The sequence below is a fragment of the Heterodontus francisci genome, chromosome 26, assembly GCF_036365525.1.
Source record: "Heterodontus francisci isolate sHetFra1 chromosome 26, sHetFra1.hap1, whole genome shotgun sequence".
In the NCBI taxonomy this organism is placed as follows: Eukaryota; Metazoa; Chordata; class Chondrichthyes; order Heterodontiformes; family Heterodontidae; genus Heterodontus; species Heterodontus francisci.
This window is the reverse complement of record NC_090396.1, coordinates 75,431,738-75,451,663: the sequence shown is the minus strand read 5'-3', so window position 1 is coordinate 75,451,663 and position 19,926 is coordinate 75,431,738. Positions and strand designations below refer to the sequence as shown.

Here is a 19,926-nt window from a genome sequence, read left to right as displayed (position 1 = left end):
CACATCTGCACAGAAACAATTCCACAGTTTCAAAAAAAATTACGGTGACAGGAAACGAATATTTAAATCCTGTTGTTAAACATGATCAGCAAATACAATATGAAATAGCAAGCTTTAAAAAAAAAGATAAAAGATTCATTAAAAAAACAGGCAAAAGCATTCAAACACGGAGGTGGGTAGAGAAAGGAGGTGTACCTGGCATGAGTACCTGCAATTCATTCACTGATTCCTTGATTTTTAATTTGCTTTCATGGGCGGCTCACAAGACCAGCGCAGTGTGAGATATGGTTCTCAGGTTCACTTAGTCATAAACCCTACACTTCCATCAATCCAAGCTACTGGCTCGAGTTACAGAAAGACTCCATTAGAGTGCAAGGCAGTTTTTAAAAAAAACAAAAAAACAAAAAATCTACAACATCCGTGACATTAACAGAGATTTGTTAAAACTAAAAAAAATCTTTTCAAATATGCCTTAGATGCAGTTACAGAAACAGCAAAAAAAACCATTCTCCACCTAATGAATTCTAAACTTATTCAACTGATAACAGTTCACAGCAACCAACCCCACACAGTCCAATCAATTCCCCAAAGTTTACAGTTTTCTTCAAATAAAATTACTTTTAAAACACAAACCCATTCATTGCCATTCACTAGATCCACAAAGGAACAGAAATGGGGGCCGGGTTTCCGTACATTATATATAATATGCAGAGGTAAAGTAAAGTACCTAGTGTCTCCCAGACGCATTTTTTGTGTCTCTTACTCTCTCAAGACTAGTCTGTCGTCCTCGCTCGGCGTTTTACAAAGTATACCTTCACGTGCCTTTGCTGGATAGTCTCCATCTTCGCTGCTGCAATACTTACACTGCACTGCTAAAGCGAACCAAACAAAAACAAACGGCAAACCCTAACCGAGGAATGCAAAAGCCACACTTACCTTGGCCTGATCTGAGGTCAAATCAGATCAGTTTTAATTGGACTGAGTGTCACCTTCAGATTTTAGGTCTTCATCTCTCCCATTGACCTCGCTTTTAGTGGAGTCCACCTCCATGGGGTCTGCGCGGGTCCCTGCACTCTCTCGGTCTGTCTGACTGGCCTTCCGGCTGCTTTTCCTCACTTCATCAGAGTCTCTCCTTTCTGCAAGGCACAGAAAAATCTCAACATACATTGACTGGAAAAGGTGGGACTGCTCTCCTTAGAGCAAATAAAGATCAAGGTGAGATTTGATAGAGATGTCCAAAGCCATGAAGGTAAATAAAGGTTTCATTCTCAGGAGTGTCAGTAACCAGATTTAAGATCATTGGCAAAAGTACCAGATGAGATGTTGAAGAGAATGCTTTTTAACACAATGAGTTGTTGTGATCTGGAACACTCTGCCTGAACGGGCGGTGGAAACAGATTCAATAGCAACTTTCAAAAGGGAGTTGCATAAATATTTGAAGGGGAAAATTTGCAGGGTTATGGGGGAAGAGCAGTGAGGGGGAAGTGGAGGTGGGACTGATTGCAGGGCTCGGGGGAAGAGCAGTGAGGGGGTAAGTGGAGGTGGGACTGATTGCAGGGCTCTGGGGGAAGAGCAGTGAGGGGGATAAGTGGAGGTGGGACTGATTGCAGGGCTATGGGGAAAGAGCAGTGAGGGGGGTAAGTGGAGGTGGGACTGATTGCAGGGCTATGGGGAAAGAGCAGTGAGGGGTAAGTGGAGGTGAGACTGATTGCAGGGCTCGGGGGAAGAGCAGTGAGGGGTAAGTGGAGGTGGGACTGATTGCAGGGCTATGGGGAAAGAGCAGGGGGTGGGGGGGAAAGAGTGGAGGTGGGACTGATTGCAGGGCTATGGGGAAAGAGCAGGGGGTGGGGGGGAAAGAGTGGAGGTGGGACTGATTGCAGGGCTATGGGGGAAGAGCAGTGAGGGGGAAGTGGAGGTGAGACTGATTACAGGGCTATGGGGAAAGAGCAGGGGGTGGGGGGGAAAGAGTGGAGGTGGGACTGATTGCAGGGCTATGGGGAAAGAGCAGTGAGGGGGAAGTGGAGGTGGGACTGATTGCAGGGCTCTGGGGGAAGAGCAGTGAGGGGGATAAGTGGAGGTGGGACTGATTGCAGGGCTATGGGGAAAGAGCAGGGGGTGGGGGGGAAAGAGTGGAGGTGGGACTGATTGCAGGGCTATGGGGAAAGAGCAGGGGGTGGGGGGGAAAGAGTGGAGGTGGGACTGATTGCAGGGCTATGGGGAAAGAGCAGGGGGTGGGGGGGAAAGAGTGGAGGTGGGACTGATTGCAGGGCTATGGGGAAAGAGCAGTGAGGGGGAAGTGGAGGTGGGACTGATTGCAGGGCTATGGGGAAAGAGCAGGGGGTGGGGGGGAAAGAGTGGAGGTGGGACTGATTGCAGGGCTATGGGGAAAGAGCAGGGGGTGGGGGGGAAAGAGTGGAGGTGGGACTGATTGCAGGGCTATGGGGGAAGAGCAGTGAGGGGGAAGTGGAGGTGGGACTGATTGCAGGGCTATGGGGAAAGAGCAGAGGGTGGGGGGGAAAGAGTGGAGGTGGGACTGATTGCAGGGCTATGGGGAAAGAGCAGTGAGGGGGAAGTGGAGGTGGGACTGACTGCAGGGTTATGGGGAAAGAGCAGGGGTGGGGGGGGGAAAGAGCAGGGGTGGGGGGGGGGGGAAAGAGTGGAGGTGGGACTGATTGCAGGGCTATGGGGAAAGAGCAGTGAGGGGGAAGTGGAGGTGGGACTGACTGCAGGGTTATGGGGAAAGAGCAGGGGTGGGGGGGGGGGGGAAAGAGTGGAGGTGGGACTGATTGCAGGGCTATGGGGGAAGAGCAGTGAGGGGGAAGTGGAGGTGGGACTGACTGCAGGGTTATGGGGAAAGAGCAGGGGGTGGGGGGGAAAGAGCAGGGGGTGGGGGGGAAAGAGTGGAGGTGGGACTGATTGCAGGGCTATGGGGGAAGAGCAGTGAGGGGGAAGTGGAGGTGAGACTGATTGCAGGGCTATGGGGGAAGAGCAGTGAGGGGGGTAAGTGGAGGTGGGACTGATTGCAGGGCTATGGGGGAAGAGCAGTGAGGGGGGTAAGTGGAGGTGGGACTGATTGCAGGGCTATGGGGGAAGAGCAGTGAGGGGTAAGTGGAGGTGAGACTGATTGCAGGGCTCGGGGGAAGAGCAGGGGAGGGGGGGAAAGAGTGGAGGTGGGACTGATTACAGGGTTATGGGGAAAGAGCAGGGGGTGGGGGGGAAAGAGTGGAGGTGGGACTGATTGCAGGGCTATGGGGAAAGAGCAGTGAGGGGGTAAGTGGAGGTGGGACTGACTGCAGGGTTATGGGGAAAGAGCAGGGGGTGGGGGGGAAAGAGCAGGGGGTGGGGGGGAAAGAGCAGGGGGTGGGGGGGAAAGAGCAGGGGGTGGGGGGGAAAGAGCAGGGGGTGGGGGGGAAAGAGCAGGGGGTGGGGGGGAAAGAGCAGGGGGTGGGGGGGAAAGAGCAGGGGGTGGGGGGGAAAGAGCAGGGGGTGGGGGGGAAAGAGTGGAGGTGGGACTGATTGCAGGGCTATGGGGAAAGAGCAGGGGGTGGGGGGGAAAGAGCAGGGGGTGGGGGGGAAAGAGCAGGGGGTGGGGGGGAAAGAGCAGGGGGTGGGGGGGAAAGAGCAGGGGGTGGGGGGGAAAGAGCAGGGGGTGGGGGGGAAAGAGCAGGGGGTGGGGGGGAAAGAGCAGGGGGTGGGGGGGAAAGAGCAGGGGGTGGGGGGGAAAGAGCAGGGGGTGGGGGGGAAAGAGTGGAGGTGGGACTGATTGCAGGGTTATGGGGAAAGAGCAGGGGTGGGGGGGGGAAAGAGCAAGGGTGGGGGGGGGGGGAAAGAGTGGAGGTGGGACTGATTGCAGGGCTATGGGGAAAGAGCAGTGAGGGGGAAGTGGAGGTGGGACTGATTGCAGGGTTATGGGGAAAGAGCAGTGAGGGGTAAGTGGAGGTGGGACTGACTGCAGGGTTATGGGGAAAGAGCAGGGGTGGGGGGGGGGGGGAAAGAGCAGGGGTGGGGGGGGGGGGAAAAGAGTGGAGGTGGGACTGATTGCAGGGCTATGGGGGAAGAGCAGTGAGGGGGGTAAGTGGAGGTGGGACTGATTGCAGGGCTATGGGGGAAGAGCAGTGAGGGGGGTAAGTGGAGGTGGGACTGATTGCAGGGCTATGGGGAAAGAGCAGTGAGGGGGAAGTGGAGGTGGGACTGATTGCAGGGCTATGGGGAAAGAGCAGTGAGGGGGGTAAGTGGAGGTGGGACTGATTGCAGGGCTATGGGGAAAGAGCAGTGAGGGGGGTAAGTGGAGGTGGGACTGATTGCAGGGCTATGGGGAAAGAGCAGTGAGGGGTAAGTGGAGGTGGGACTGATTGCAGGGCTATGGGGAAAGAGCAGTGAGGGGGGTAAGTGGAGGTGGGACTGATTGCAGGGCTATGGGGAAAGAGCAGTGAGGGGGGTAAGTGGAGGTGGGACTGATTGCAGGGCTATGGGGAAAGAGCAGTGAGGGGGGTAAGTGGAGGTGGGACTGATTGCAGGGCTATGGGGAAAGAGCAGTGAGGGGTAAGTGGAGGTGGGACTGATTGCAGGGCTATGGGGAAAGAGCAGTGAGGGGGAAGTGGAGGTGGGACTGATTGCAGGGCTATGGGGAAAGAGCAGTGAGGGGGGTAAGTGGAGGTGAGACTGATTGCAGGGCTATGGGGAAAGAGCAGTGAGGGGGATAAGTGGAGGTGGGACTGATTGCAGGGCTATGGGGAAAGAGCAGTGAGGGGGAAGTGGAGGTGAGACTGATTGCAGGGCTATGGGGAAAGAGCAGTGAGGGGTAAGTGGAGGTGGGACTGATTGCAGGGCTATGGGGAAAGAGCAGTGAGGGGGGTAAGTGGAGGTGGGACTGATTGCAGGGCTATGGGGGAAGAGCAGTGAGGGGGGTAAGTGGAGGTGGGACTGATTGCAGGGCTATGGGGAAAGAGCAGTGAGGGGGAAGTGGAGGTGGGACTGATTGCAGGGCTATGGGGAAAGAGCAGTGAGGGGGAAGTGGAGGTGAGACTGATTGCAGGGCTATGGGGGAAGAGCAGTGAGGGGTAAGTGGAGGTGGGACTGATTGCAGGGCTATGGGGAAAGAGCAGTGAGGGGGAAGTGGAGGTGAGACTGATTGCAGGGCTATGGGGGAAGAGCAGTGAGGGGTAAGTGGAGGTGGGACTGATTGCAGGGCTATGGGGAAAGAGCAGTGAGGGGGGTAAGTGGAGGTGGGACTGATTGCAGGGCTATGGGGGAAGAGCAGTGAGGGGGGTAAGTGGAGGTGGGACTGATTGCAGGGCTATGGGGAAAGAGCAGTGAGGGGGAAGTGGAGGTGGGACTGATTGCAGGGCTATGGGGAAAGAGCAGTGAGGGGGGTAAGTGGAGGTGGGACTGATTGCAGGGCTATGGGGGAAGAGCAGTGAGGGGGGTAAGTGGAGGAGGGACTGATTGCAGGGCTATGGGGGAAGAGCAGTGAGGGGGGTAAGTGGAGGTGGGACTGATTGCAGGTCTATGGGGAAAGAGCAGTGAGGGGGGTAAGTGGAGGTGGGACTGATTGCAGGGCTATGGGGGAAGAGCAGTGAGGGGGAATTGGAGGTGGGACTGATTGCAGGGCTATGGGGAAAGAGCAGTGAGGGGGGTAAGTGGAGGTGGGACTGATTGCAGGGCTATGGGGAAAGAGCAGTGAGGGGGAAGTGGAGGTGGGACTGATTGCAGGGCTATGGGGAAAGAGCTATGGGGAGCATCGCAGCCCAGGCCAACAAAGTCCTTCTCTGTCATACTAATGTTCTGCCAGCAAGTATGACTTTCAATGGTGTAATTACCCACTGACTTATCAAAGTGTTCATGATAAGTGATGAGGCCAAGCAGTGGAGAGCAAGTGGTAGAGAGGGTCCCACATTTAGTACTCAATTATCAGAAAATGGCAGAGCTGCAGTACCTGCTGGAAAGTGTCTATATTGCAACTTGGGCTGACAGCACCGTAACAATTCAATTTGCTTCTGAGGCTCCTTTTGAAAAGGAGCCATGATAATGGTGAAAAAATTGCTAATTTCACAGCACAATGATGCACAAGTCAATATTACTAGGCTCAGTTTCCCATTTGCCAAATCATTGCCTTTCAGTGTAACTAGGCACTTGGGATACATATTCGGTGAGAATCTGCTCACAGGTCAGTCATTCAGAGCATACCCATTTGTGGTAAGGGAGGCAGGTGTCACATCAGACCAACGTGGGAAGGAGGAGCACCAAGATTGTCCCTCCCAGCACAGATCAGGGCTGGAACTGGGGGTCTACCAGATACCAGGTCACACTCTCAGCCATGGTTAGCTGCTGGTATGTGCAGGAATGCTGTTGCCGCAGATTTAGTTTGTAAACAGCTTCAGTTCTGCAGCTTCACAAACACCTCAACATAACAGGCTCGCTGCTGATGGAGGCGACTTGGGTGTTACTGGTGGTCAAATCATTGAGAACCTGCTGCATAAATAACAGACACACAGCCAAGCAGATCCTGGGTCACTGTACCTTTATCTTTCGACCTCCTCTCTTTCTCCCTGCTCCTGCTTCTGTGCTTGTGAGACCTGACATCCCGACTCCGTGACCTGCGCCGATCTCTGCTCCGGGACCTGTGTTTCCTTTCCAATCGGTCCCTGCTCCTCTCGGATCGGTCTCTGCTCCGTCGATCCTCACCCCTTTTGCAAAAGTAAAATTGCAGCATACACTTAAAAAAGATCCAACACATAGCAGATCTAACAAAACTGATCCAATAATGGAGCAAGAGTCAATACTTTCAATACAAAACAACTTGTATATTTATATAACGCCTTTCATGTAGTAAAACATCCCAAGGTGCTTCACAGGAGCATTAACAAAATGTGACATGAGCCACATAAGGAAATATGGCAAATGACCAAAGCTTAAGAGATAGATTTTGAAGAGCGTTTTAAAGGAGGAAAGCCAGGCGGAGAGGTTTAGGGAGGGAATTCTAGAGCTTGGGGCCCAGGCAGCTGAAGGCAAGGCTGCCAATGGTGGAGCGTTTAAAATTGGGGATGGAGGAGGTTACAAAGAAAGGGAGGAGAGAGGCCATGGAAGCATCTGAACACAAAGATGAGAGTTTTAAAAAGGGAGACTCTGCAAGATCAGGAACCAATGTAAGTTAGCAAGCTGGGGGCAGGGGGTGGGGGGAGATGCGGTTCTGATGGGTCACTCCAGACCTACAGTGTACATTACAAAATTCTTTCTAATGGTTTCTGCAACGTAATAGTACTGAATTCACTGTATTTAGAGGCTCCAGAAAGGGCTGCATAAGCTTACCTGCAGTCTGCTCATTCTGTCCATCACACAGTTAGCGATGCAGGTGGCTCTGTCCAGGTACACCCAGAGACAGAATGAAATAGCAACTATACACTTGGGAACTGGCTGCTGAAGCCTGGAGTTCTGAGACGCACAGGACACAGGAATTCATAAAGATGGCACTAAACACTAGCTATTCAGTGCCTCCTGCTTATGAGTGCAATGCCAAGCAGGATCAGAAATCAGGGTTAAACAGCTGACAGCTCACACATCAAGAAACGGCATTTGGGGAGACGCTGCGGGGTAACTGTGGCATCACAACCGTGTGAGCGACCACATTCAGGGAGGGCAAAAAGCAAGCTACACATTCCCACGGAGTCAGGATGATCTCAACATTTTAACATGACAATAGAACTCACTACCACATGGAATGACTTAGGCAAAATACCATCGATGCAATTAGGTGAAAACTCTGTGAACACAAGGGAGAAAGGAATAGAAGTATATGCTAATGCGGGAGATGAACTGAAGTGGGAGGCAGCTTGTGTGGGCCATAAATATCAACAGGGAGCAGTTAGACATTTCTCTGCTGCAAATTGATGACATCTCCCGTCCCTGCTCCTTCTCTACAGCTCCCGTCCCGTCCCTGCTCCTTCTCTACAGCTCCCGTCCCATACCTGCTGCTTATCCTCCACAGCTCCTGTCCCGTGCCTGCTCTGTTTCCCCTCTACAGCTCCTGTCCCATACCTGCTCCGTTTCTCTACAGCTCCTGTCCCATACCTGCTCCGTTTCTCTACAGCCCGTCTCATACCTGCTCCGTTTCTCTACAGCCCGTCTCATACCTGCTCCGTTTCTCTACAGCCCGTCTCATACCTGCTCCGTTTCTCTACAGCCCGTCTCATACCTGCTCCGTTTCTCTACAGCCCGTCTCATACCTGCTCCGTTTCTCTACAGCCCGTCTCATACCTGCTCCGTTTCTCTACAGCCCGTCTCATACCTGCTCCGTTTCTCTACAGCCCGTCTCATACCTGCTCCGTTTCTCTACAGCCCGTCTCATACCTGCTCCGTTTCTCTACAGCCCGTCTCATACCTGCTCCGTTTCTCTACAGCCCGTCTCATACCTGCTCCGTTTCTCTACAGCCCGTCTCATACCTGCTCCGTTTCTCTACAGCCCGTCTCATACCTGCTCCGTTTCTCTACAGCCCGTCTCATACCTGCTCCGTTTCTCTACAGCCCGTCTCATACCTGCTCCGTTTCTCTACAGCCCGTCTCATACCTGCTCCGTTTCTCTACAGCCCGTCTCATACCTGCTCCGTTTCTCTACAGCCCGTCTCATACCTGCTCCGTTTCTCTACAGCCCGTCTCATACCTGCTCCGTTTCTCTACAGCCCGTCTCATACCTGCTCCGTTTCTCTACAGCCCGTCTCATACCTGCTCCGTTTCTCTACAGCCCGTCCCATACCTGCTCCGTTTCTCTACAGCCCGTCTCATACCTGCTCCGTTGCTCTACAGCCCGTCTCATACCTGCTCCGTTGCTCTACAGCCCGTCTCATACCTGCTCCGTTTCTCTACAGCCCGTCTCATACCTGCTCCGTTGCTCTACAGCCCGTCTCATACCTGCTCCGTTGCTCTACAGCCCGTCTCATACCTGCTCCGTTTCTCTACAGCCCGTCTCATACCTGCTCCTTCTCTTCTCCAGCTCCTGTCCCATACCTGCTCCTTCTCTTCTACAGCCCGTCTCATACCTGCTCCGTTTCTCTACAGCCCATCTCATACCTGCTCCGTTTCTTTTCCCGCTCCTTGCTGCGTGACCGCTTGCGCTCTCGTGATCTGCTTCGTCGCCTATCAGATGCTCGGCTGGAATGGGAATGCCGGCTCCGTGAGTGGCTCCTCCTGCGCCGCGCCTCTCTCTCCCGCTCTTTCTCTTCCTCTTCCCGACGGCGTTTCTTCTCCCGCTCCTCCCGCTCTCGCTCCACCTCCCGTTCTTCTCTCTCTCTTTTTAATTTGTCATCACGTTCTGGTTCTTCAGTCTTCTTCCGAACCTTCTCCTGGACAGAAATAAAACACTAAATACAGAGGGCCACACACCAATATTGCAGTATTCCGTTTCACTCAACTCCTCAGATACTGAAGCAGTCCATGTCCACACGCAGCAAGACCTGGGTAATAGAGGCCTGCTACCAGACCCGAACCCGACAACACGTGTTGGGTTTGGGTCGGGTCAGGCCTGGCTCATCTTCAGGCTCTGGCTTTTGGCTCGCGTCGGGTTGGGTCAGGCCGAGTCCAAGTCGAGTCGTGTCGGGTCAAGCCGGACACACAGGGTCAGTGCTGTGCCATTAAATTATTAAAAATAAAAAACTTACCTGAGCTGGGAGTCCGGGACGAAACAGAGTCCGCGCAGCGAACGAGTGACGTCACTATGTCGTCATCACGCATGCATTGCAGCTTCGAGGAGGTTCCGAGTCGGGAGGTAAGTAAAGGGATGGCCGGGTCGAGTCGGGGCGGGCTCGGGTCCGGTTGGTCTTGGGGCAAAAGCGGAGGGACTCGGGCTGCGTCGGGCTCAGGTCCACGGTGGTTCAGTTAGGTTCGGGTCGGGTTCATTTTCCCGACCTAAAGTAGACCTCTACTGGGTAACATCCAGGCTTGCGCTGATAAGTGGCAAGTAACATTCGTGCCACACAAGTGCCAGACAATGTCAAACAAGAGAAAATTTAACCATCTCCCCTTGACATTCAACAGCATTACCATCGCTGAATGCCCCACTATCAACATCCTGGGGTTACCATTGACCAGAAACTGAACTGGACCAACCACATAAATACATGGGCTACCAGAGCAGGTCAGAGACTTGTAATTCTGTGGCAAGTAACTCACCTCCTGACTCCCTAAAGCCAGTCCACCATCTACACAAGGCACAAGTCAGGAGTGTGATGGAATACTCTCCACTTGCCTGGATGGGTGCAGCTCCAACAACATTCAAGAAGCTCGACACCATCCAGCACAATGCAGACCACTTGACTGGCACCCTGTCCACCACCGTCACACAGTGGAAGCAGTGTGTACCATCTACAAGATGCACTACAGAAACTCACCAAGGCTCCTTCAACAAAGGCAACCTGCCAAACCCACGGCCATAGAAGGACAAGGGCAGCAGATGCATGGGAACGCCACCACCCACAAGTCCCCCTCCAAGCCACACACCATCCTGACTTGGAACTATATCGACGTTCCTTCACTGTCACTGGGTCAAAATCCTGAAACTCTTCCTAACAGCACTGTGGGTGCACGTACACCCCAAGGGCAGCAGCGGTTCAAGAAGGCAGCTCACCACCACCTTCTCAAGGGCAAGGATGGGGAATAAATGCCAATGTTGCTAGTGACATCCACATCTGGTGAATTAATTAAAAACACACTGACTCATACAAAAAACTATCAATTCCTTTAATCACCTTAAACACCACAATTACATTACCTCTTCATCTTCTAGGCTCAAGGAAATACAAGCCTAGTTTGTGCTGTATCTCCGAATAAATAAATAAACCTGCCCTCATAATTTAACCCTTTAAGACCTGGCATCATTCTGGTGAATCTGGCCAGCACATCTTCAAAGGCCAATATATCCTGTCTGAGGTGCGGTGCCCAGAACTGAACACATTTCAAATGGGGTCTAACCAGAGCTCAGTACAGCTGTAACAACATGTCAGCTCTGCACTAACCTTTAGTTCCTCCACCGTTGCTTTGATCTTCGCATACCCCATGTGCTGTTTCCCCATTAAGTGATCATCGACCCTGGACTGGGCATCTCCCACGATGAGAAATGCACCGCACACCTCGCACACCTCCATCTGCTTCTCCTGGGCCGCAAAGCTCTCGATGGTCTGCAGAATCATTTTTTTTAAAAAAACATATAGATAGATGCTTGTAACCATGTGAAATAATAAATGACAAGCTGAGGAAGACTCACCGAGCTGGCGGATCGCAGCTGCTCTCGTTCGTCTTTCAGTTGTTCAACAAGTTTCATCATCCCCTGAGCCTCTTCCACCTTCCCCTCAGAACCCAGCTCCTCAATCTGTGGGGAACAAAAGAAAATAGAACTGCATTTCTATCGCACCTTTCACCTTCTCACGATGTCCCAAAGCGCTTTACAGCCAACCTTTGAAGTGCAGACACTATTGTAACGCAGGAAACACAGCAGCCAATTTGTGCACAGCAAACCCCCACAAACAGCAATGTGATAATGACCTGATTATCTGTTTTTGTGATGTTATTTGAGGGATAATTATCCAGGACACTGGGGCTAACACCCCTGCTCTTCTTCAAAATAGTGGCCATGGGATCTTTTGCACCCACCTGAGGGGGCAGGTGGGGCCTCTGTTTAACATCTCATCCAAAAGACACCTCCGACAGTGCAGCACTCTCAGTACTGAATTTTTGGTCTCTGTAGTGGGACTTGAATGCACAGCTTCAGAGGAGAGAGTGTTAGCCACTGAGCCACAGCTCACACAGTCACTCTGTTGTCTATCTGCAGGGACATGCAAAGTAAATGGTTCCAGAAACAATCTGCCTCCTGCAGCACCTCATTACAAACACAGCATTAATCGGGTTCAACAGCACACCCAACCCACCAGAAAATGTTCAGAATCCTCAGACCAGCCTCATGTACTGACCACACTAAATTTCCAATTAATCCTTGAGATCTCAGTGGTTTCATCACAGGGAGGCAGCTTCTACTAGCTCAGTGATGGGGAAATCAGCCCCAGCTCGCTCCCTTTACTCAGTGTAGATTCAGGGTTAAGCATGGTACTGGTGATTGTCAGATACCTACAGGACCAGTGTTCATGGGACTGTCCAGTAGGGCTGTTTTAGTAAAACTCGATTTCCGGTCAGCACTGGACAGGTGAGTCAGGAATAAAGTTCTGGAAATGTAAAAAGCTTTCCAAAATTAGAGCAGCTAAATCCTCCACATTTACCTGTTCCAGGAGTTCTTCAATTTTCTCTGTTAGAACCTGACCTTTCTCTTCATTCTTACTCACAGGCCCTCCAGTCTGCAGGAGAAAAGAGAATGAGCAACTCATCAAATCTCAGCATAGTCATCGACATTAACCCAGCACAAGCTTTACTTAACACCTACTCCTAGAACAAACCACCCCTCCCCCAGCCCCATTAAGCAAAGCCGCCCCTCCCCTGGCCCCCATTTCATACACAGCCACGTCTCCCCCGGACCCCATTACGTGCATCCACCTTTCCCCTAATTCATTACTCACAAGTTTCCCCACATTACTCCCTCAATATACACACACTCAGCAAGTGCCCTCAGCTATGGGCTTGTACATATGTGCTAAACTGAAGGGTGGGATTTGGGAAGGAGTGCGAATACACAGTGAATTAGTGCCCAGGCCAGCCCTGCCACTCACCGTAGTTCCTGGTGTTGCATTCTGGGACAGTGCTAGTCGAGCGTGACCTCGGCGGATCCGCCGCTCCACGTCAGCCATCAGGTTTTGCAGGTAACGCAGGAAATCTTTCTCATAGCCCACTTTCATAAAACGAGAGCTCTTCTCATAACTGTGGGAAGAAAAGGAGAACGTAACGGCAGCTCCACACATTGGGAGAGCTCACGAAAACCCACAAAATGAGAAACTTACTATTTCCGTAGGTTGTCATCGTGAATCTTCTCACAGGGACCTAAAAAAGCAAAACAAAAATCAACATCTCAAATGGTATGTCTGCCATAAAGCAGCCGCCCCCGTTTCACCCCAAGCCCCTCAAGTCACTCAGGCAAACAGCCATTAAGGCTTTGTGGTCCCATATTTTACCTTAAACCTTACTCCCACCCAAGATGGTATTTCAAAAGCTTAATCCCCTGGAACTACAAGTTGAGGTAGAGAAAGCCACAGAAAAGGCCCAAAAGCAATTTGTTTTTTATGAACAGAGACAGAGTTGAAGTTTAAGGAAGCAATGATGAATTTATTTTAAAAAATTAAGGCAATTAGAAACTGCGAGCACGCTCAGTGTATTGTACATTCACCAGGACGATGCAGGGATGGAAACTACAGTTATAAAGGAGGCTTTGAGGTACTGGGACTGTTCCCACTGGAGCAGTGAAGGCTAACTGGAGATTGAATCAAGCTTTTTAAAACACAAACCTACCTTTCATCAAATTTTTGGCCCCCTGTCCTATTATCTCTATACAGCTGTGTCAGATTTTATTTACATACGAACATACGAATTAGGAGAAGTAGGCCATTCGACCCCTCTAGCCCGTTCCACCATTCAATAAGATCATGGCTGATTTGTTTGTGTCTTGAATTCCACGCTCCCATCTACCCCCGATAACCTTTGATTCCCTTGCCTAACAAGAATCTATCTACCTCCTTAAAAATATTCAATGACCCCGCCCCCACCACCTTCTGAGGCAGAGAGTTCCAAAGTCGCAGAACCCTCAGAAAAAATCTCTCATTTTTGAGAGATTTGTCCTAACAGGGCGACCCCTAATTTTAAAACAGTGCCCCCTAGTTCTGGACTCACCCACAAGAGGAAACATCCTTTCCACATCCACTTTGTCAAGACTGTTCAGGATCTTATAAACTTCAATCAAATCTCTCCTCACTCTTCTAAATTCCAGTGAAAACAAGCCCAGTCTGTCCACCCTTTCCTCATAATACCTGGAATGAGCGGGTTGTCTTAATCTAGTAAACCTATGAACCGCATCCAATGCATTTACATCCTTCCTTAAATAGGGAGACCAAAACTGCACAGTATGAGATGTGATCTCACCAATGCCCTGTGTAACTGAAGCATAACATCCTTACTTTTATTTTCAATTCCTCTCATAATAAAGGATATCATTCTTCTAGCCTTCTTTATTACTTGCTGTACTTGCATACTGACTTATGCACTAGAACACCTAGATCCCTCTGCACCTCAGAATTCTGCAATCGTTCTCCATTTAAGTTATACTCTGCTTTTTTATTCTTCCTGTCAAAGTGAACAACTTTACATTTTCCCACATTATACTCCATCTGCCAGATTTTTGCCCTCTCACTCAACCAATCTATATCGGTCTGCAAGCTCATGTCCTCTTCACAACATGCTTTCCTACCTATCTTTGTGTCATCTGCAAATTTAGCTACCACGTCATCGCTCCCCTTATCTAAATCATTGATATAAATTGCAAAATGTTGAGACCTCACCACAGACCCCTGCGGGACTCCACTCGTCACATCCTGCCAATCAGAAAAGGACCCATTTATGCATACTCTGCTTTCTGCCAGCCAATCTTCTGTCTCTGCGAATATGTTACCTCCTACAATGAGCTCCTACTTTGTGCAATAACCTTATACGTGGCACCTTGTCAAATGCCTTCTGGAAATCCAAGTACAGTATATCAACGGACTCTCTTTTATCCACAGCGCATGTTACTTCTTCAAAAGAATTCCAATAAATTGGTTAAACATGATTTCCCTTTCACAAAACCATGCTGACTATTGCTGATTACCTTGAGTTTTTTTTTAAATGCCCAGCTATAGCCTCCTTAAAGATCGATTCTAACATCTTCCCCATGTCAGATATCAAGCTAGCTGGCCTATTACCTGTTTTCTGCCTCCCCCCCCCCCCACCCCTTCTTGAACAGAGGGGGTTATATTTGCTACTTTCCAGTCTGATGGAACCTTTCCAGAATCTAGTGAATTTTGAAAAATTAACACCAACGCATCTACTACCTCATTAGCCATCTCTTTTAAGACCTTAGGATGAAGCCCATCAGGACCCAGGGACATGACAGCCCGCAGCTCCATCAGTTTGGTCAGTACCACTTCCCTGTTTTTTTTCATTCATTCATGGGATGTGGGCGATGCTGGTCAGGCCAGCATTTATTGCCCATCCCTAATTGCCCTCGAGGAGGTGGTGGTGAGCTGCCTTCTTGAACCGCTGCAGTCCATTTGGGGTAGGTAGACCCACAGTGCTGTTAGGAAGAGAGTTCCAGGATTTTGACCCAGCGACAGTGAAGGAACGTCAATATAGTTCCAAGTCAGGATGGTGATTGTAATTTCACCAAATTCCTCTCTCCCTTCCACCTCCTGATTTACAGCTATTACTGGAATGTCTTTGTATCCTCTACAGTGATGACAGAAACAAAACATTTGTTCATTTCATCTGCCATTTCCTTATTATCTACTATTAACGCCCCATTCTCACTCTCTAGAGGACCAACACTCACTTTACTTACTCTTCCTTTTTAAATACCTATAGAAACTCTTGCTATCCATTTTTACATTTCTAGATAGAGTATGAGAGCAAGCTAATTTTTTTCTCCTGATTAACCGCTTAGTCATTCTCTGCCATTCTGACCAATCATCTGGCTTGCCACTCACCTTTGCACAATTATATGCTTTTTCCTTAAGTCTGATGCTTTCCTTAACTTCTTTAGTTAACCACAGATGGTGAGTCCTCCCCTTGGGATTTTTCTTTATAGTAGGAATACACTTAATCCTGAATATTTTGAAATATCCCCTTAAATGTCTGTCACTGCTTCTCTATTGACTTATCTCCTAGCCTAGCAACCCAGTTGACTTCAGATAGCTCAGTTTTCATGCCCACACAGTCGCCCTTATTTAAGTTTTAAAATACTAGTCTTAGACCCACTCTTCTCCTCTTTGCTCCTGTGGAACACCTTGGAATGTTTTATGGTCAAGGCGCTACATAAATATAAGTTGCATTTAAAAGACTGGCTGGTTGAAGACCCATCAATTTAAAAGGAGAAAGACTGGAGAAATTTCTTTACAGAGTGATATGCTTTGCCATTGGGCGTAGCTCAGGCAGAGTCCATTATAGTTATGACCAGGTGAGGAGGGGGTCTCGGGCTCCCCTTTCGCTTTAACAAAGTGATTGAACTTAGTGAGCGCTTGCAAATGACCCAGACAGGTTTTCTTGAGTTTAAACAAGAAAGATGCAAGTTTGTTATCACTCTAAACCAGTTAAAATTATTAAAATATGCTACACATCCACATTCACACAAGAGCCAAAAAGACATATAAATAGATTAGAGGGAAAAACCGAGTTGGGAGATTGGAGTAGAGTCTGTAATAAACGGAACTGAAATACAGTTCAGTAATCTCAGAGTTTTTAGTTGAAATTGTAGTCCTGAAGTCCTCACTAGGCGAGGTGCACGGTTGCACTGGCTTGTTTCCTAGTTGTTGGTAGTAGGGGGGTCTGTAAACTTGGCTTTACCAGCTGCTGCTTGAGGCTTCTGTGGATCTCGAATGGAGAGCGGGAAAGAGCTATTCCCTTGCTCGCTTCCAGTTATTGCCTGCCTTCTGAGTCACCACGCAATCTCCCAGAGCTGCATAAGCAATCACATGATATGACCACCTCTGTGTTGTAATGAGAAGTTTCTGGAATTTTCTCTGAAATTCAAGGCTCTCACCTCAGGCTGTCCAGACATACTTGGTGGGTGGGTGGGGGGGTTGGGATCTTTCAAAGTCAATGGGTGTCGATGGCTCTCGACAACCACATTGATGAGGTTCTCAGGTAATTGAATCAGAGAGCAGCCCATGGTTCTGGCTAGGCTGAGTCAATCATGTTTGTCTCCAGTCTAATACTTTGGTGTTTCAAATGCAAATGTTCATGGCTATCTTGGCTGCTAGCTGGTGTTTAAAAAAATTATTTGTAACAATTTCCAGTAAAAGTCTTAAGCAAAGTTCCAACTGATGAAATTAATATTTCCCATTTGGCATGTGGGGTTTCCATAACACTACCTTTTATGGGAAGAGTAGATAGACAATTGAAGCAGGGGAATTACAAGACAATGTGGTGAAAGTGGGGCAGCAGGATTAGTTCTGAATTGATTTAGCAAAGATCTGGCACAGGCTCAATGGGCCAAATGGCTCCTTTCTGTGCTGTAAAGCTCTACGGTCCTCAGGTGATGAGTCCAACTCCTGCCCTCATAATGCAGACAGGATGTTACTTCGCAGCATCTTTGAATGAAACAAGATACCACATTATTGTAGACCCAAGTACGGCAATAAATCTCACTCCAGAACCAGACATAGATAAACAAACAGCAACTTCACTGATGCAGCGAACACAACTACTGGAACTCTGACTCGATGACAAAGATAGGCAGGAAAACTGGTTGTGAAGAGGACATAAGGAGGCTACAAAGGACAGGTCAAAAGATGGGTTAAGTGAGTGGAGAAAGAAATGGCAAATGGAGCATAATATGGGAAGATGTAAAACTGCTCATTTTAGCAGAAAGAATAAAAAAAGCATATTATCTAAATGGCGAGAGATTGCAGAGCTCCGAGATACAGAGGGATCTGGGTGGCCAAGTGCATGAATCACTAAAGGTTAGCATGCAGGTTCAGCAAGTAATTAGGAAAACTAATAGAATATTATTGTTTATTGTGAGGGCAATTGAATACAAAAGGAGATTATGCTTCAGTTATACAGGTGAGACCACAACTGGAGTACTGTGTACAGTATTGGTCTCCCTATTTAAGGAAAGATGCAAATGCGTTGGAAGCAGTTCAGAGGTTTACTAGACTAATACCTGGAATGGGCAGGTTGTCTTATTAGGAAAGGTTGGACAGGCTAGGCTGGAGTTTAGAAGAGCAAGAGGCGGTTTGATTGATACATATAAGATCCTGAGGGGTTTTGACAGGGTGGATGTGGAAAGGATGTTTTCCCCTTGTGGGAGAATCTAGAACTAGGGGTCACTGATTAAAAATAAGGGGTTGCCCATTTAAGACAGATGAGGAGAATTTTTTTCTCAGAAGGTTGAGTGTCTTTGGAACTCACTTCCTCAAAAGGCAGTGGAAGCAGTGTCTTTGAATATTTTTTAAGGCAGAGGCAGATAGATTATTGATAGGCAAGGGGGTGAAAGGTTATCGGGATAGGGAGGAATATGGAGTAGAGGTTACAATCAGATCAGCCATCATCTTGTTGAATGGTGGAGGCGGCTCAAGGAGCCGAGTGGCCTACTCCTACTCCTAATTCGTATGTTCATATGACTCTGCTGCATAGAATGTTATGACTTGTAAAACTGAGATTAAATCTTAAATTAAATGAGCCATTGGTTAATGTTTCCACAAACCCCACAGATTTAAATGCAGGTTGGTGCATGCTCACTGTGATGTAGGAAGCTTTTTATCTGGGCACTTTACACACCCCAGTGTGTGAGTGTACAAAGCACACCACCTTTTTCACTGATCTGCTGTCATATCTGTGACCTTAGTTACTGTTTTACTTTATCCCGCATGTGGACAAATATCAAAACAAAAACAGTTAAACCAAGACCCAGTCTGCTCTCTCAGGTGGATGTAAAAGATTCAAAGATCAGCCAAGTTCTTCCAGTGTCCCTGGTCAATATTTATTCTTCAATCACACATCTGATCATTATCACATTGCTGTTTGTGGGAATAATGTGAGAACTGGAGCCTGTTACATAGCTTTTGGCAGTTTCTTCAGTTTCCATTTCTGCTCCAACCTGACCATTAACTGGACAGCTAGAGTCATAGAGTTATACAGCACAGAAACAGGCCCTTCAGCCCAGCGCGTCCGCACCAGCCATCAAGCCCATCTATTCTAATCCCATTTTCCAGCATTTAGCCCGTAGCCTTGTATGCTATGGCGTTTCAAGTGTCTCCTCCACTTTCCTGGTGCAGATTTTCAGACACTTCCAGTTCTATTGTTGGACACTACCCAAATCCCAATTAGCCAGCTTCATAACCAGGTCGTTAACAAGACACAACCACAGTCCAAAAGAACAGATCTCACTAACTCAACCAGGAGGGAAAGGTCAAAAGACAGTGCTCACTACTGCTCTATTCACAGAGCAAGGGGAGGATCAACATCAAAAGGAGATCTCACAGGTCGGCCGATGCAGTCAGATTTGAGAAGACAGTTGCAAAGATAAAAATCACAGTAACAGACAATCAGTGCTCATCATCACACAGCCACACTCAGTGCCCTGATGTGCTGCAACCCAAAGCAGGGCTCCTTCTGCATATCGGTCAGTCTCCTTTTGAAGTTCAGCATCCTGTAAAGTAAATCCTCGCTCTCCCAGATGGCAATTGCCTTGCCCAAATATCTCGATAAATTGAGCCATTAGCCTTGCCTCAGTGGGTAGCAGCCACGTCTGACTCAGGTGGTCACGGGTTCAAGTCCCACTCCAGATACTTGAGCCCATTACACATGCCAGCATACCCAGAACAGTACTGAGGGAGTGCTGGACTGTAAAGGTGGGGGGGCGGTGCCTTTCAGAAGAGACATTAAACCGAGGTCCCACCTGCTTTTTCAGGTGGATGCAAAAGAGTCCATGGCCACTGTGCAAAGAAGAATGGGGGAGTTCTCCCCTTTGTCCTTGCCAATATTTATCCTTCAACCAACATCAACAGATTTTCTGGTCAGTCATCACAATGCTGTCTGTGGGAGCTTGCTATGCATAAATTAGCTAACTGGACTTCAAAAGTTTCATTGGCTGTAAAACACTGGGACGTCCAGTACAATATAAATGCAAGCCCTGCCCAGGGATGGAACAGAGAACCCTCTTCAGTTCGCACTGGCTGACTAATTCTATGTTGAACCTGGAAGTTGCTGCCCACAAGGGTGGTGAACGCAGAGACAATGATTTCAAACGTTAGG

General features: G+C 49.0%; 1 protein-coding gene across 3 annotated transcripts in view; it reads right to left on the bottom strand.

Annotated features, from left to right (window-relative positions):
* luc7l3 (LUC7-like 3 pre-mRNA splicing factor) overlaps positions 1–19,926 on the bottom strand; it is a 66,134-nt gene that overhangs the window by 14,606 nt on the left and 31,602 nt on the right. For 2 of the 3 annotated variants that reach the window (XR_010977593.1, XM_068058610.1), the window contains exons 3-10: positions 12,930–12,969; positions 12,702–12,849; positions 12,258–12,332; positions 11,252–11,356; positions 11,004–11,165; positions 9,064–9,335; positions 6,520–6,686; positions 937–1,136 (exon numbers count right to left, since the gene is read on the bottom strand). Coding sequence is in view for 2 of the 3 variants with exons in the window: in XM_068058610.1 (XP_067914711.1) it covers positions 970–1,136; positions 6,520–6,686; positions 9,064–9,335; positions 11,004–11,165; positions 11,252–11,356; positions 12,258–12,332; positions 12,702–12,849; positions 12,930–12,969 (1,136 nt within the window). In the remaining variant the exon portion in view is untranslated. The remainder of the gene's footprint in view (positions 1–936; positions 1,137–6,519; positions 6,687–9,063; positions 9,336–11,003; positions 11,166–11,251; positions 11,357–12,257; positions 12,333–12,701; positions 12,850–12,929; positions 12,970–19,926) is intronic. The other variant, XM_068058611.1, reaches the window with a different exon arrangement.